Raw genomic sequence first — 12976 nt, 5'->3', positions numbered from 1 at the left:
TGGTTTCTAGATTGTCAGGAGCCTGTACCAGGTAGAGGTGTCTGTTTACTGTGGATGCAATAAGTCAGGTGGATATCGGGGCCTTGGTGGGACTGGATTAACGTTCAGGTTTTATCTCACTGTGATTACAGTGAAAATAGGGCATCTTTACTCTAAAAAAAAAAAAAAAAAAAAAAAGTGAGAGAACAATTTTTCCCTCCAAAACCTCTTTTTGACTTGAGTTTGTGCTCTGTAATTAGAAAACCTACAATTGTGAGCAGGTTTTTTTCTTTTGTCCCTATAATCTTTTTATCATTTCCTCACTGGGACATAGGTGGACAACAAACTCTGTGTCCTCATCTTTGAGATAAGGAGGTATAAATGTAAGTGCTGTCAGATACACAGATGACTTAGTCAAGTCCTGACCTAATGGCTTTTTAGTTTCAGGGCCACTTCTTGCATTAGCAAGTATTTCAACAGGGGCTGGAGAGCAAAGAGGCACAGAAACAGCTGAGCAGCTCTTAGAAACCATGCTTTCAAAAAAGCTTTGACATAGAGATTTTGTTTTTGCTGTGATTAGGTCCTGAGTTGGGGAATGGCAGTGTCATGAGGTTATTTAAAAATTAATTTTAAATAATTGTATTTATTGTCTGCTCCAGTTTGTTTTGCTTTGCCTGGAGGAGGGTAGAAGGGCCAGCTACAAATGAGAGGGTGGTGACGAAGGCATCGTGGTTTTAGCACCCTGTCCAGCCTCAACATTAACCGGCCCTGTGTGTCACCTGCACGGCTATCTTTCCATGAGTCCTCCTAACTGAGTCACCCACCTGGATTCTACAGTGATGAGCTGCAAAATCGAGTTGCAGGAATGCACTGGTTCTTTCCCATAGTTTGCATTTAAACTGTGTGAAACATCAACGTGTGCCCTTCAGACTGGCTGCACAGGCAGGGTTCTGAGATATGATATGGTTGCCAGTGGACAGATTTTCAGCTTTGTCCATGTTGTTAACAAGTGGGGATCTCATTAGTTTTATGGGTTAAAAATACATTAGTCGAAGTGTTAGGCAGAGTACGTAAATGACCAATTGGACCGTAGCAAAAAGTACAGCGCAGGGTGATGGCTTAATTGACACCAGGTGTAGATGGAGAAGGCACACAGATGTGATGGGGTGCGTCGTTACCTAATTGTTTTAATGTTCACCGAGAAGTTAATTGTCAGTGTGGAGTGTGCTAGTAAATTAGGTTCCTACTGCCTTAGTGTAACTGAGGATAAATGAGGTGTCACGAGTTTCCAATCTGTACCTCTGACACAAACACTTTTCCTGCGGGGAGGAGAAAGTTCCCAAGGGGAATCAGCATGGCAGTTAAAGAAATCCATTTGAATAATGTGTTTTATTTTTGCATTAGGGAAACCTGTCTTGCTTTTGCTGTATGCATGAAAGGGTTTTCCTTTCCATTTTGCTGCTGGTGGTTTCAGGGTTCGAACTTGTTGGCAGAGAAGTTGCTTGGAGGTCTTAGGATTCATGAAGGCCTCTGTAACTAGTGTTTGATAGCATTGACAGGGCAGCATTTTAAAGTTGCTTTTTTTTTTTTTAGTAGTTTCTGAGGTTACTTTCCAGAACATGTTAGTAGATGTGAACAACCATTACTGTTAAATTGCTAAAGAAAAGTCAAATTCTTGGAACAAGACTATAAAGACTGGTTGTTATCCTTATTGAAGTGGCTGGGTCTTTGCTACCTTGGTCTTGAACAGGTGTTTGGAGCATGAAATAGACACATCACTTGTGTTGAATGGTCAGGATAAAGTAATACAGAGTCCCAATCTTAACATTTTCTTTTGACGCCACTGGGTGCTCTCTGAGGTTCAGTCAACCCACCTACTTACATTGTAAGTTCTTACATGAAGGTATGGTTTCATAATTGTGTTGGAATGTTTAGTTTTGTTTTATTTTAAAAGAATGTATTGGCCTCTTGCATCCAGGAAATTCAAACACTTCGCCAATTATCTGGTTACCTTCAGGCCATTGAGCTACCACAGGGAAAGATCCTGCTGTGTGTTTAATAAAACATGGTTCCCAGAGTTAGGAAATTGTGCTCAGAATTTGTCTCAGAATGCACACAGGCTGTAATACCAGAAGATCTGCCATTCCTCTTTTCTTCTGACCAGCTCTTTTGCTGTCATAGCCATTCTGTTCTGTCATCCTATTAGTGCAAGTTAGATGTAACCCTTAGGAAGCATATATTAATAAATAGCAATTTGCTTGTTGCCAGTGAAGATGCCCTCTTGAGATCTGGTGTTCTCACAGAATTCCAGATTTTTGTGAGAGAGAGAGTCCAGTCCCTTCTTATGGAGTATATGGTTTCTGTGTTCTTGCACCTCATCTAATCATCTCAAGTACTTTCTATATAAAAGTTATGCCAGTTCTGCCCATTTTTGGACCCTCTTTATGTTTCTGATACTGAGCATTCTAGGAGGATCTTTTCTTTTAGACTTCTCAGATATGCTTCTCCCTTTATGTACAGGGTACTTGACCCTGTACCCACAAGTGTATGCCATACGTAGGTGTAGAAAATTATTTGGTTTTAGAATTTCAGTTTGTTTTGAACAATGTGTTTTCAGCTGATTTGCCCAGGTTTGTAATGTCCTCCGTGGGCTGTATTACTCCTATTTTGAGTTTCTGTAGAAGATGTAAATAAGGTGATTTTGTTTATTTGTTTATTTTTTAAATTTTAAATGAAAACTTACATACAGTCTAGAAACCTCAGTCCTTGGGACACTTGTAATAGAAGTCTGCCCAACATTTAAAGTCTTTAAAAAAATCCTGGCAGATATTTACATTTTACCAGCTGCAAGGTGAAATAAAACATTGGGTTTCTTGGCTGGAATTAGAGTACATCCGTCAGGATAGTAACACTGGTTCTCATGTTGATCAAAAAGCTGATTCTCGATTAAATATTTATTTGGCAAATAAATATTTGAAAAATGAATTCTGCTTGATGAATCCTGTTTGGTAGATTAAAATCTTTCAAAATATAGACTCTAGGAAGAGGTGTCTGCAGTGGCAAATAGGTCTGTAGGATGATTACGTCTGGTGATTGGCATGCCATGAAGCCTGTGTGTACCTGGGCTGCTTTGTCACTCTGCTGAGGCCTTTTTCAGTGTTAATTTTGGGTTCTGAGTGGAAAGGCAGGAATTTGGGACTGTTCCTAGTTCATTTTAAAGTAGACTTTAAAATGTTCATTTAAAAATTACACGTTTCTGTTTTTGGTATGGAAGACATCTAACCTGATTAAAGCAAGGCATTCTGTTGGTTAGGAGGTGGGTCAGAGAAACCATGCGTCAGGTATTACGTCACATTAGAATGTTAAGTGCAGTAGTTGAAAGAGCCAGGGTGGATTTCAAGTAAGTTTTTGGGTACAAGTGTTCCATGTATGTAAACTTGAGTTTAAAAATCACTCTTCTGAGAGGGGAGGCACTTTGGCTGTAATGGGAATCAGCAGGTGGTGGACAGAGCCGCTTGGCCTCAGGCAAATCACCTCTGTCTCTGGACATCCTAGTCCTCCAGATTAAAGGAGCAGGAGGAGGAAGAGGAACGAAATGTCTCAGTGGTTGCTTTGGCCTCTTCTCAGGTTTGATTCCAGTTATTTTCTGTGTTTAGAAAGCATGACCATTTTTATTTTTTTGATTTTTATTTTTCATTTTATTATTTTTTTGAGGCAGAGTCTCACTCTGTCACCCAGGCTGGAGTGCAGTGGCACGATCTCTGCTCATTGCAACCTCTGCCTCCCAGGTTCAAGCGATTCTTGTGCTGCAGCCTCCTGAGTAGCTGGGATTACAGGTGTCTGCCACCACCCGGCTAATTTTTTTTTTTTTTTTTTTTTTAGTACAGATGGGGTTTCACCATGTTGGCCAGGCTGGTCTCGAACTCCTTTTCGCAGGCGATCTGCCTGCCTCGGCCTCCCTAAGTGCTGGGATTACAGGCATGAGCCACTGTGCCCGGCCTCATGACCATTTTCAAATAGCTTAATGCAAAGCAACCTCTGTTTCATTCTTTTGCAAATGGTGTCTTCATAAATGTTGCCTCGATTTGTTAGACTTGGACCCAGACAACATAGCATTCAAAATTTTGGAGGATCAAAATGACAATTTAGTCAATACCCAGGTTTAGTCTCTGAATTCTCAAAATATGTATAAAGTAGCTCTTAATGGCCATCAAAATGACTGTATTCTACCCTGGAGCCATAAGCAACACACAGTAGGGAGTGCACGAGGAGAAATCACAACATGAGGGAAAAACACCTCAAGAAATGCAGTACCCACAAAGTCACTTTTGGGTTTCTGGGAACAAATGAGGGAATCATGAAGGTAAGGGTCCCCCAGGCAGTAGTTTAAAAACCAGAATGTTTGCTGTTGCTGCCAGTGAAGCTCATTAGGCTGGAACTGTTTGCTTATATCAAGAACAACAATGAAAGCAGCGTCAGGGCTGGAAGAAGTCAGGGGCAATTATACACAGAAAACTGGGTTCATGGGAGCAAGAGTAAAAGGAAGCGGTCTGTTTTTGGTGGGGTAGACTTTAGGTGGAAAGCCTGCCGGGCGTCCGGCAGCTGCGTGGGCCAGGGATCCCTGGGTCTGAGTGTGGTGTTTCTGGGCCTTTCCAGCCCACACTCTGCTGCCTTGTTTTGAGTCAGTTTTACAGCATCAAAGGTATGATGAGGCATCTTGTTTTGTAACTTGTTGAAGTCTGCTGTTGAATGGGGCCCATTTTCAGATAAGCAGGGGTGCTAATTACTAGCCCTGTCCACCACATTTAGAGGAACTTTCAGAGCTTTTCAAAACCTATTCAGATTATAAGCTTCATTTAAGCCGCTCAAGCGGAAATTACAGTAGTAACTTTGAACACATAGACGCAGAGGCCTCAAAGCTTGACAGTCTTAAAGGTCCAGCCACGGAAAGGTTATTGTTTCTAACAGAAATTGTATTGTTTCTAACAGAAGTGTAGTTTACTTTTACGTTCACAGTACCACTTGACATCATTAAACGACAACAACAAAAAAAAACAAGACATTAAGAAGCTGTCTTGGAATGGCCCTGTGGCTTGGATGCGCAGTGCTGATGACAGCAGCAGGGCTTGGAAGGCTGTGGAGAGAGACTTGAACTTAAAACTGGTCAGCACACACAGCCTCTGTGCCCCATTTTGCTGGGTACTTGGGCGGATTTAAAGTTGAATAAGATACAGCCCTGCCCTGGATGCTGCTCAGAGTCTGGAGGAGGAGACCTCGGGGCTGAAGTAAACTAGGAGGGGTGTATTTAAACAGGTTTCCCATGTGTGAACAAGCAGCTGCTGCCCCGGCCCAGCTTTTCAGAGGGCGTGTTAGCACTTTGCAAGAGTTAGGTCTCCTGCAGCCTTGTCAGCTGGGGGTCTGGGTTGGAGGGGTTAGCTTTTAGCGGACATGTATCTAGGTAATTAGTTCAGGGATCCAGCCGGCTCACCTTTCAGCCCCAAACACTGTGGTAAAGACATTACTTTGAGCTTCTCTATATTGAATTGCGTTGGTCCCTCCCAGCTGCTTTTATCTAAGCCTCCTGGCATTTGTGTAGCTTGAACAGTCATGAATAAAAGAGCCCAGCTCCTTTAGAGTCAGTCCCTGAGGCGGGCCAAGAGGCTTGGGATTGCCTTCTGGTCCCCAGTTTTGATTTCCTCCTGCATATGGTTGAGCTGGGGACAACCCTCCCATGGTGGGGTCCATGGTTTTCAGGGGAGCTTTGAGGGCTGGCCACCTGGCTGATTACCTCTGGCTGGTTAGGAATGAAACTCAGGGCTTTTAAAAAGATACCATAAAATATTTGCTCCTGTTGTATACTGTTGCATTAGATGTGGTCTAACTTAAAGGTATCCCCCAACCCCTTCTATTTTAAATTGTGGCAGAGAAAGGTAACATAATTGTCTGTTGGCCCTGGACACTGTCCTCTTAGTGCTCAAACATCTTTCAGAGATTGGGGTTATCTGGGCTTTGTGAAAGGAGGTTTTTGCACAGCTCATTCAACATTGTTCAGGGCAGTAACACATCACTGAACAAATTGCCCCCTTGCATATGCTAATCCCACACTTAAAAGAACTCATTGTAACATGTTCTGATGCTTTAGCCTGAGGGGAGATGGGAATTGAAGAGATGTCAGATCATGTCATGTGACCCCAAAATATCTAAAATGCCTGTTTTCTTTGGGTCAACAGTTCTACTCGGCATATGCGAATGAAAGTATCCTGTGTCATTTGTGGAAAAGATTAGTCCTTGTTCCTGCTTTTGTGTGTGGGAGCTGGCCTTGCTATTGAAGATTCACTGGCTGAAATTCCCCCCTTAGATCTTAAATTTCAGTGCTATTGGCGAGGAACACCAAGTCTTATTTTCAACAATAAATTAAAAGAATTCAAAAGAGTTCCTTCATTGTTGCTGTGGAAAATGTGATTTGCCTTTTAGGAAACCATGCTGTTAATCCCACCGCTTCCTTTGTGCCTTTTTAGAGTGGTACACATTGACTCTTACAGTTAAAGAATATGTCTAATAGAGTAATCTCAAGATTTGCTCATAGGCCATTCGTATTCCTGACCAGGAAGTCGCAGTGGGAAAGAATAAAAACACATCCACATACAACACAGCAAGCTCCTATTTCTCAAACAGTAAATAGAACAGAAGCACATTTCCAAGGAGGCCTGAAGAATCCACCTAGCTTTGGATGGTTTGATTGCAAAGTCAGGGTCTCCCTTTTAAGTGTGTAAACCTGTAGATATGTTTGCCATCAAAGTCTTTAGATGAGATGAATTAAATGGAATGAAACGCTGTGTAGGTATCACCTTTCAAAAATAGTTCTCACATTGAGGTTGGGTTTTCATGTGTACAAAGAGGCTTGGGAAGAAATCTTTGATTAATTTTTTTGTCTTACAGAGTAATTCCCTCCTGGTCCCAGACAGTCTAAGAGGCACAGATAAACGCAGAAATGGACCTGAATTTTCCAATGACATCAAGAAAAGGAAGGTGGATGATAAGGACTCCAGCCACTATGTAAGTAATTAAAGGACTTGAAATAATATTTGTTTGCTTACTGCTCACCTGAGTATCCAAGTGTACTCTAAGATCTTAGTGATAATTCCATGTCCTTAAAAATAATACTGTAAAGAGGAGAGGTTCTTACATTGTAGGATAGTATTTCCCTTTGGGGCTGTAAATTATGCTTCTGCCAGGCTCAGTGTTAAGCTTTAGACTTCCTGCCTTTGTTACTCAAAAGGGAATATGAAAATGCAGGGCTGGCTTTGTGGGCTGTGTGGTTGCTCAGGGCCCTGCTCTTGTTAGGAGTCCCCCAGGCCCCCCGCCTCCCTTGGTGTAATGCTCTGATCTCACCATCTTTGCGTTCTCAATTTTTGAATAAGGTCTCTGCATTTTTCATTTTGTCCTGGACTCTGAATTTAGTAGCCACTCCTGCTAAAATAGAGTAAAAATTATAGTGTCACAAAAGCTTTGTGGATGCTGTTCTGATAATATAGGCTCATGGTACTTCTCAAGGCAGAGCTCAATGTCTTCCATAGTGAGCATTCTAGTGATCTAAGTTCATGGTCAAAATGGAAGAAACCCCAAAGGCATCTTGTTTAAATTCTGTAGATGAGATCACTCTACTGGTTGATGGAGTGAGGGCTCTTGTCACAGATCCAGCTAAAACCACATTCAAAAGGAAACCAAACCAAGCCAGATGGCCATTGGCTCTGTTCTCAGGGTTATAAACATTGCAGCCGATGTATGACTTGGAGTTGCCTGTGTGTCCCTGAGTGTCTGTTTCAGGATGGATGCATTCTCAGGAACAGTATGAAAGTAAAGTTGCTGAAATGGGGCTATGTCCCTGATGCCCTTGGAGGAAGAGGTATCTACTGTGCAGGCTATGTGGAGGTCTAAACACTAGACAGAGGATAGTGTCTCCTGCTGGCTGGCCCAAGCCTATAGCTGATGATAGGTAACATCTTTTTGAGTACCACCTGGAGTTAGTGCCAGGTACCTTGTGATTTTTACATGGATTATTTCATTTAACTCTTATAACATCCCAGTGATTTGCTGGAGCCAGCTGTAGTATCTCTGCTCTTCGACACAATGCTAAGATGCGCAAACCCACCTCCAGTATTGGATTATTTTACCAGAGATCCTCAAATTGGTTCACACTTTGCACTATGCTTTAATAACATACTAAGAAACAAAGCTGTTGGTTCTCCCCACCCTAGCCCAACACTTTTTAGCACATATCATTCTCCCCTTGCCTGTTGCCCAGAGCTGATGTCCCATGCATGTACTTTCATTGTGTACTTTCAGTGTTAATAAGCAAGTTGGAAGGTTTATGACATGCAGAGATTTGCTGATGTAGAATTCTGAATTGCCCTTCATGAGGCTGTTGTGTATAGTAAGTTATTTAGTAATGAGTGCTCTAGAATCCATAAAGCTTGCCGTGGTAGTTTTGTAACCTGCATGTACTAGGTTTGTCTGGTTGGATAGATGGTTAGGGACCATGTGTGGAGAGTATGTTGGAGAATCTGGAACAGAGGCCTCAGACCTTAGATCACTGATGACAGACATGTACTGTCCTGTGAAGGTTTATATTTGCAGAAGGGTCCAGTACAAAGCTAAGATTTAAATTACAGTAAACTCACTTCAGAGTTCCATTGTAACAAAGGAATAGTTTGCTACTTTTTGCTAGTTCCTTATGTGTACTAAATTAGCCATTTTCATAATTTTCTTTTTAGAAGAGAAACTCTTTTAGTTTATATTTTTTCACCACCACCACCCTTAATACCTGGAAACATTTGTGCTTTGCTGTGGGCTTTACCAAGAGAAAACAGATTTTCGTTAGTATTAGTTTTGTTCTTTATTGCATGAAAATATTTATTTCAGTAGACTGTTATTTAGGATTACCCAGGCTTCCTCACTGGTTGTAATTTGAAGTTGTTACTAGTGAATTGCATGGTGTCCCTGTAACCATGGCTAAAATATATCTTGTAACACGCTATTGAAGAAAATAAATTGGGTCTCTCACGTGTAGTGCTCTGGGTATGATTAGGAAACAAATCATTTAAGACCTGAATTTAGAGTTGAGGGTAAACTTTCTAGACTAGATTTGTGGGCCTACTTCAGAAGGCCAATGTGGATAATATTTGCACTTGTTTGTACTAATATTTTTCAGATATTATTTCTATATTCTTCACTGACAACAGTATCAGTAAAAGAATTGTTTAGATCATAAATTCAGGACCTTTTCCTTTCCAAGAATTCAATCCCATTGAGATGTCCTGCTTTTTCCATATGCCTACATTGTATAATGTATTACTCTGCCCTAAAGGACATGAGACGTTTTGGCTAAGAAGGTAGACTTTTTCAGCCTGCCTCAAACTTGATGTAGGGATGATCACATCATTGAATTTTTTGTTGTTGTTGTTGTTGTTTTGAGATGGAGTCTTGCTTTTGTCACTCAGGCTGGAGTGCAATGGCACAATCTCAGCTCACTGCAACCTCCGCCTCCCAGGTTCAAGCGATTCTTCTGCCTCAGCCTCCCGAGTAGCTGGGATTAACAGATGCACACCACTAAACCCAGCTAATTTTTGTATTTTTAGTGGAGACGGGGTTTCACCATGTTGTCCAGGCTGGTCTCGAGCTCCTGACCTCGTGAACCACCTGCCTTGGCCTCCCAAAGTGCTGGGATTATAGGCTTGAGCCACCGCGCCCAGCCCACATCATTAAATTGAACAGGCTTTATTTTATTTATTTTTTTGTGACAGAGTCTTGCTATGTCGGCTAGGCCAGAGTGCAGTGGCACGATCTCAGCTCACTGCAACCTGCACCTGCTGGGTTCAAACGATCCTTGTGCCTCAGCTGCCTGAATAGCTGTGACTGCAGGCATGCGCCACCACACCCGGCTAATTTTTCTATTTTTAGTAGAGACAGGGTTTCACCATGTTGGCCAGGCTGGTCTTGAACTCCTGGCCTCAAGCGATCCACCTGCCCGCCTCGGCCTCCCAAAGTGCTGGGATTACAGGCGTGAGCCACCGTGCCCGGCTGAACAGCTTTTCCGAATCTTTTCCAAACCCAGTGCTACCTTGGAGTTTCCTCTGATTAGTAAATATGATAGCTTTATGAAGGGACAATGAGAGCCCTATTGCAGAATGCCATTGCCCTTCAAATATTGCCATCTATTATCTTTCCAAAAATACTTCAAGCTGATTGCTAAAAAGGTTTATTTTTAATTTACTTTTTTGTTACTTAAGAGAAAAAGATTGGGTTTTGTTCGCTTATTCGATCCACCAGCTAGCTTTGCGGGATTCTTTTTTTTTTTTTTTTTTTTTTGCATTAACTAGTAATCCCATGGGAAAATGGTTTCCCTTGAAATCATATGGAAAAACTCTGATATAAGGGTGTGCAGATCTCAAATTAGAGATTTCAGCCCTCGAGAAATTCAGCTGTTGCAACCATTTACTGAGCTCTTACAATCTGCCAAGTATTTGCAACTTGCCATCACCTGTAAACAAGTTGTGATTGGATAGTTGGTTTGCTACTGCTACAGAATTCCTGCCTGAAGCTTTGCCTAGCCCCAGGTCAGATGAGAAGAGGGGGAAGATGATAATAATTACTAGGGCTGGCAAACTCATAGAGAGCCTGCAGGCCTGTCCCAGGTAGTTTTTTTAGTCTGTCTGCCACCAGGAACTATAGAAAGAAATCTAACTGTGCCTCAAACCTATCCTTAGCTTTTAGTAAATGGCGTTACTGTTTCTTTTTTCCAGGACAGTGATGGTGACAAAAGCGATGACAACTTAGTTGTGGATGTGTCTAATGAGGTAACCATTCTTTTCATCAAAGTTTGTCTTCAGAATGATTTGAATAATGTTAGGAAAAAAAACTAACAGTGAATGAAGGAAGTAGAGCCCCCTCGGTGGCGGGACCTCTTGCAACTTCTTACATTAAGAAGTTAATGGTTGCTCATGTATGGAGTAATAATGGTCTAACTGACATAAAGTTTTATTTCCTTTAAAAAAAGATATTTCTCTAGACATTTTGAATGCCTAAGTTGGATGTTTGGCTCCCCTTTCCTTCCAGTGCCCTTTAGGCAAAGTTCTTAAGCCTGAGGCACAAAGAGGGATATGACTGCGGGGTTTTTTTTATGGCATGTTTGCAGGGATGTTTGCCGACACCATATTGCTCATTTATAACATGGTGTTGGTCACCTTGTACAACCCCAACCCGAAGGACTTTCAGCTCTGTCCTTAAATTTAGAGAATGAGTGTGGAAAGGGAAAAGTCTGTCTGTTACAAGCTAAATCATGAAAACTTTTGATTATGCTTGTTGAGGACCCTTCTTCTCCGCGAGCAAGCCCTGCCCACTCGCCTCGGGAAAATGGAATCGACAAAAATCGCCTGCTAAAGAAGGATGCTTCTAGCAGTCCAGCTTCCACGGCCTCCTCAGCAAGTTCCACTTCTTTGAAATCCAAAGAAATGAGCTTGGTAGGTAAAGAAAACTGACACTTGCCTGTTTGGCAGTGTATTTTTCATTGTGGACTGGAGGACTCTGAAGTATTGGAAATGTGGGGGTTTTGCTGCTTGAGGGTTGTATTTTTAAGAGTTTAATAGTGAAACTCATCCTTCTGTTCTTTGTCACCATTCAGGGTTTACTTTTTCCCCTCTCAGTCGTCTCTTTTCGGCCATGATTAGAGGGTGTACACGCATCTATGTTCATTGCCTTCTTCTTCTTCTTCTTCTCCTTTTTTTTTTTGAGACGGAGTCTCACTCCATCATCCAGGCTAGAGTGCAGTGGTGCAATCTCAGCTCACTGCAGCCTCTGCCTCCTGGGTTCAAGCGATTCTCCTGCCTCTGCCCCCTGAGTAGCTGGGATTACAGGCGCGCGCCACCATGCCCAGCTAATTTTTTTTTTTTTTTTCGTATTTTTAGTAGAGATGGGGTTTTGCCATGTTTGTCAGGCTGGTCTTGAACTCCTGACCTCTTTGATCCACCCGCCTCAGCCTCCCAAAGTGTTGGGATTACAAGCCCAGCCTCATTGCCGTCTTACTTGGGGGATGTGTTTTTGCCACACAGCTCTCTGAAACTTCCCAGTTGACAAATGGTTCAAACTTCTGAGATTCTTTTTTTTTTTTTCTGAGACGGAGTCTCACTCTGTTGCCCAGGCTGGAGTGCAGTGGCGTGATCTCGGCACACTGCAACCTCCACCTCCCAGGTTCAAACAATTCTCCTGCCTCAGCCTCTCCAGTAGCTGGGATTACAGGCACTCACCACCACGCCTGGTACCACCATACATTAGAGAGGGTGTACACGCATCCATGTTCATTGCCGCCTTCTTCTTCTTCTTTTTTTTTTTTTTTTTTTGAGATGGAGTCTCACTCTGTCACCCAGGCTGGAGTGCAGTGGTGCATTCTTGGCTTATTACAGGGTTTCATGTTGGCCATGCTGGTCTTGAACTCCTGACCTCAGGCAATCTGCCTGCCTTGGCCTCCCAAAGTGCTGGGATTACAGGTGTGAGCCACCGCACCTGGCCTCAAACTTCCGAGATTCTTAAGTCTTCATTTTCTTAGGCTGGTCATTTACCTGGTAGACTGATCCTTAATATCGGGGCATGTCATAGAGCATGCCCCGATATTATGGAGCTCGTCAGATCAGTGATGCACAAAGGAGGCCCCAGGGGAAGCCAGGAACTGGTGCATCAGAACCCACTCATGTGGTCACTCATTCCATCAAACTTTGTAGACTGCATCATCTTTTAACAATAATATTTCATAACAACCCTGCAGTTAATCCTTACCTGGTCCCGGTAGGCATTATCCCATTTTACTGGTTGGGAGGAATGAATAACTTAACAAGGCTACACAGCCGTGGCTCATGATCCAAGGTCAGAAAGAGCTCTCTTTAGCCTGTGCTCTTTGCCACACTGTAGTGGTTCTTGGACTGTGTTGTAAAGCACATGAAAGGTT

The 12976-nt window shown here is 42.5% G+C and overlaps 1 protein-coding gene across 11 annotated transcripts in view; it reads left to right on the top strand.

Annotated features, from left to right (window-relative positions):
• The window catches only part of TLE1 (TLE family member 1, transcriptional corepressor), a 104772-nt gene that overhangs the window by 61072 nt on the left and 30724 nt on the right, over nucleotides 1-12976 (top strand). For all 11 annotated transcript variants that reach the window (XM_016961011.4, XM_054658122.1, XM_054658121.1 and 8 more), the window contains 3 exons: nucleotides 6919-7035; nucleotides 10782-10835; nucleotides 11346-11498. In XM_016961011.4, the coding sequence (XP_016816500.1) occupies nucleotides 6919-7035; nucleotides 10782-10835; nucleotides 11346-11498 (324 nt within the window). The remainder of the gene's footprint in view (nucleotides 1-6918; nucleotides 7036-10781; nucleotides 10836-11345; nucleotides 11499-12976) is intronic.

The sequence above is a fragment of the Pan troglodytes genome, chromosome 11, assembly GCF_028858775.2.
Source record: "Pan troglodytes isolate AG18354 chromosome 11, NHGRI_mPanTro3-v2.0_pri, whole genome shotgun sequence".
Lineage (NCBI taxonomy): Eukaryota > Metazoa > Chordata > Mammalia > Primates > Hominidae > Pan > Pan troglodytes.
The sequence above is the reverse complement of the archived record's forward strand: the minus strand, read 5'-3'. Positions and strand labels throughout refer to the sequence as shown.